Raw genomic sequence first — 1,479 nt, 5'->3', positions numbered from 1 at the left:
CCTTGTGGTGGAGATGATTACACTCTCTAAACATATATTTAAATGAGAAATGATACACTACATAAAAATATAATACATTATACTGCATGGATACAAGATACACTGTATGGATATGAGACCCAGGTATATCTGTATGGATATGAGATCCAGATATATAGTGTGTCATGTTGCATTTTTATATTATATTTTTGTGTACTATATCATTGCTCTATTTAAATCTTGTGTGATTTGAAATGTTGATAGTGTGACAATTTTGTTCCAAACATGAACAAGCTTTGCTATAAAAGGAAAATTATTTTATCAAACATAAACAAACATACAGCATAAATTAAAATAATAACACACAATGGCTCTCCGACGAATTTATACACAAATCAAATGAGACAGACCGCTCAAAGCGTAGCAGAGCATTCTGGCGGCAGTCCCTGGGGGAACCTCTTGGCATCGGTGCAGTAATCGTAGATCATGTTGTTCCTCTGCACCCACCTCATCCTCCTCAGGCTCGTCGCGTCGAACTCCTGCCACATCCACCGACTTCCGCGAGCGGAGCAAGCGGTGGCGCCTCCGGCGGCAGGCCACACGCAACCATTGGCGTCGTAGCCTTTGAACGAGGCCGCGAAAGGTGCCTGTGACCAATCCGCCTTCACCATCCCACCCCTCGTCGCCCAGTCCTCTGCCGCCCACAGGCTCGCGTACACCCGCATCGCCTGCCTCTTCGGATACGGCACCCCCTTCGCCTCCATGTTCTTGAACTCTCTGATCGGCGTCCCGTCCACGTAGAAACTGCAGCGCAAAAATCTTACTAAATCCTTGGCTCAAGTTTTCCTCAGAAATGTACACTGGTAAGTGAGACTCACACAATGTGTCTGAGATTCCACAAAATGGAGTAGGTGTGGAAATCCATGGTGGGATCGAACCAGAGTTTGAACTGCTTCTCTCTGTTTCCCTTACCCTGCGTGAACACGTTGGTGTGGAGAGTGTAGGGGTCGCCGCTGAGATTCCCCAGGAACTCCAAATCGATCTCATCGTGCGTTGGGCCTTGAGAAGATAACTGCAACACATACAACCCAATGAATTCGATGATTTCATTTTAGAGTTCCAATAACGTTGGGGATTAAGCAGAAAGCTTTGCACAAGAACTAATCTTTCACATACATAGAAGGTGGTGACGGTGCCTGCAGAATTGCCCGGAACAAGTTTGAGCTGCATGTCGAACCTGCCGTAAATGTATTGGTTCTTAGACCGGAAGCCGGAGCCGGAGCTCTTGTCGAGGGAGAGCTTGATTAGTTGGCCGGCGTTGAGGATTTTTCCGCGGCCGTTACCCCAGGTGATCTCAACGTCCTGGTAGAAATTTCCGGCCATTGCCGTGCTTGTAGAAGAAATGGCAAGCAACACAAAGTAGAGAGAGAAGAGATCGAACGCCATGAGCATGAGCTTAGTATTTGAGATGAAGCAGAGAGTGATATGCGCTTGTGGGTA

The 1,479-nt window shown here is 46.7% G+C and overlaps 1 protein-coding gene across 1 annotated transcript; it reads right to left on the bottom strand.

The window, feature by feature from the left end:
* Nucleotides 1–363: 363 nt before the first annotated feature.
* Nucleotides 364–1,479, bottom strand: LOC141838207 (xyloglucan endotransglucosylase protein 7-like). Its single transcript, XM_074725619.1, has 3 exons — nucleotides 1,156–1,479; nucleotides 858–1,051; nucleotides 364–783 (listed from the first exon to the last, which is right to left on the bottom strand). The coding sequence occupies exons 1-3, from the start codon at nucleotides 1,429–1,431 to the stop codon at nucleotides 393–395; spliced, it is 861 nt and encodes a 286-aa protein (XP_074581720.1). The 5' UTR covers nucleotides 1,432–1,479; the 3' UTR covers nucleotides 364–392.

The sequence above is a fragment of the Curcuma longa genome, chromosome 11 (assembly GCF_044706935.1).
Source record: "Curcuma longa cultivar G26 ecotype Majalengka, Jawa Barat chromosome 11, ITB_CL_G26_1.1, whole genome shotgun sequence".
Lineage (NCBI taxonomy): Eukaryota > Viridiplantae > Streptophyta > Magnoliopsida > Zingiberales > Zingiberaceae > Curcuma > Curcuma longa.
The sequence above is the reverse complement of the archived record's forward strand: the minus strand, read 5'-3'. Positions and strand labels throughout refer to the sequence as shown.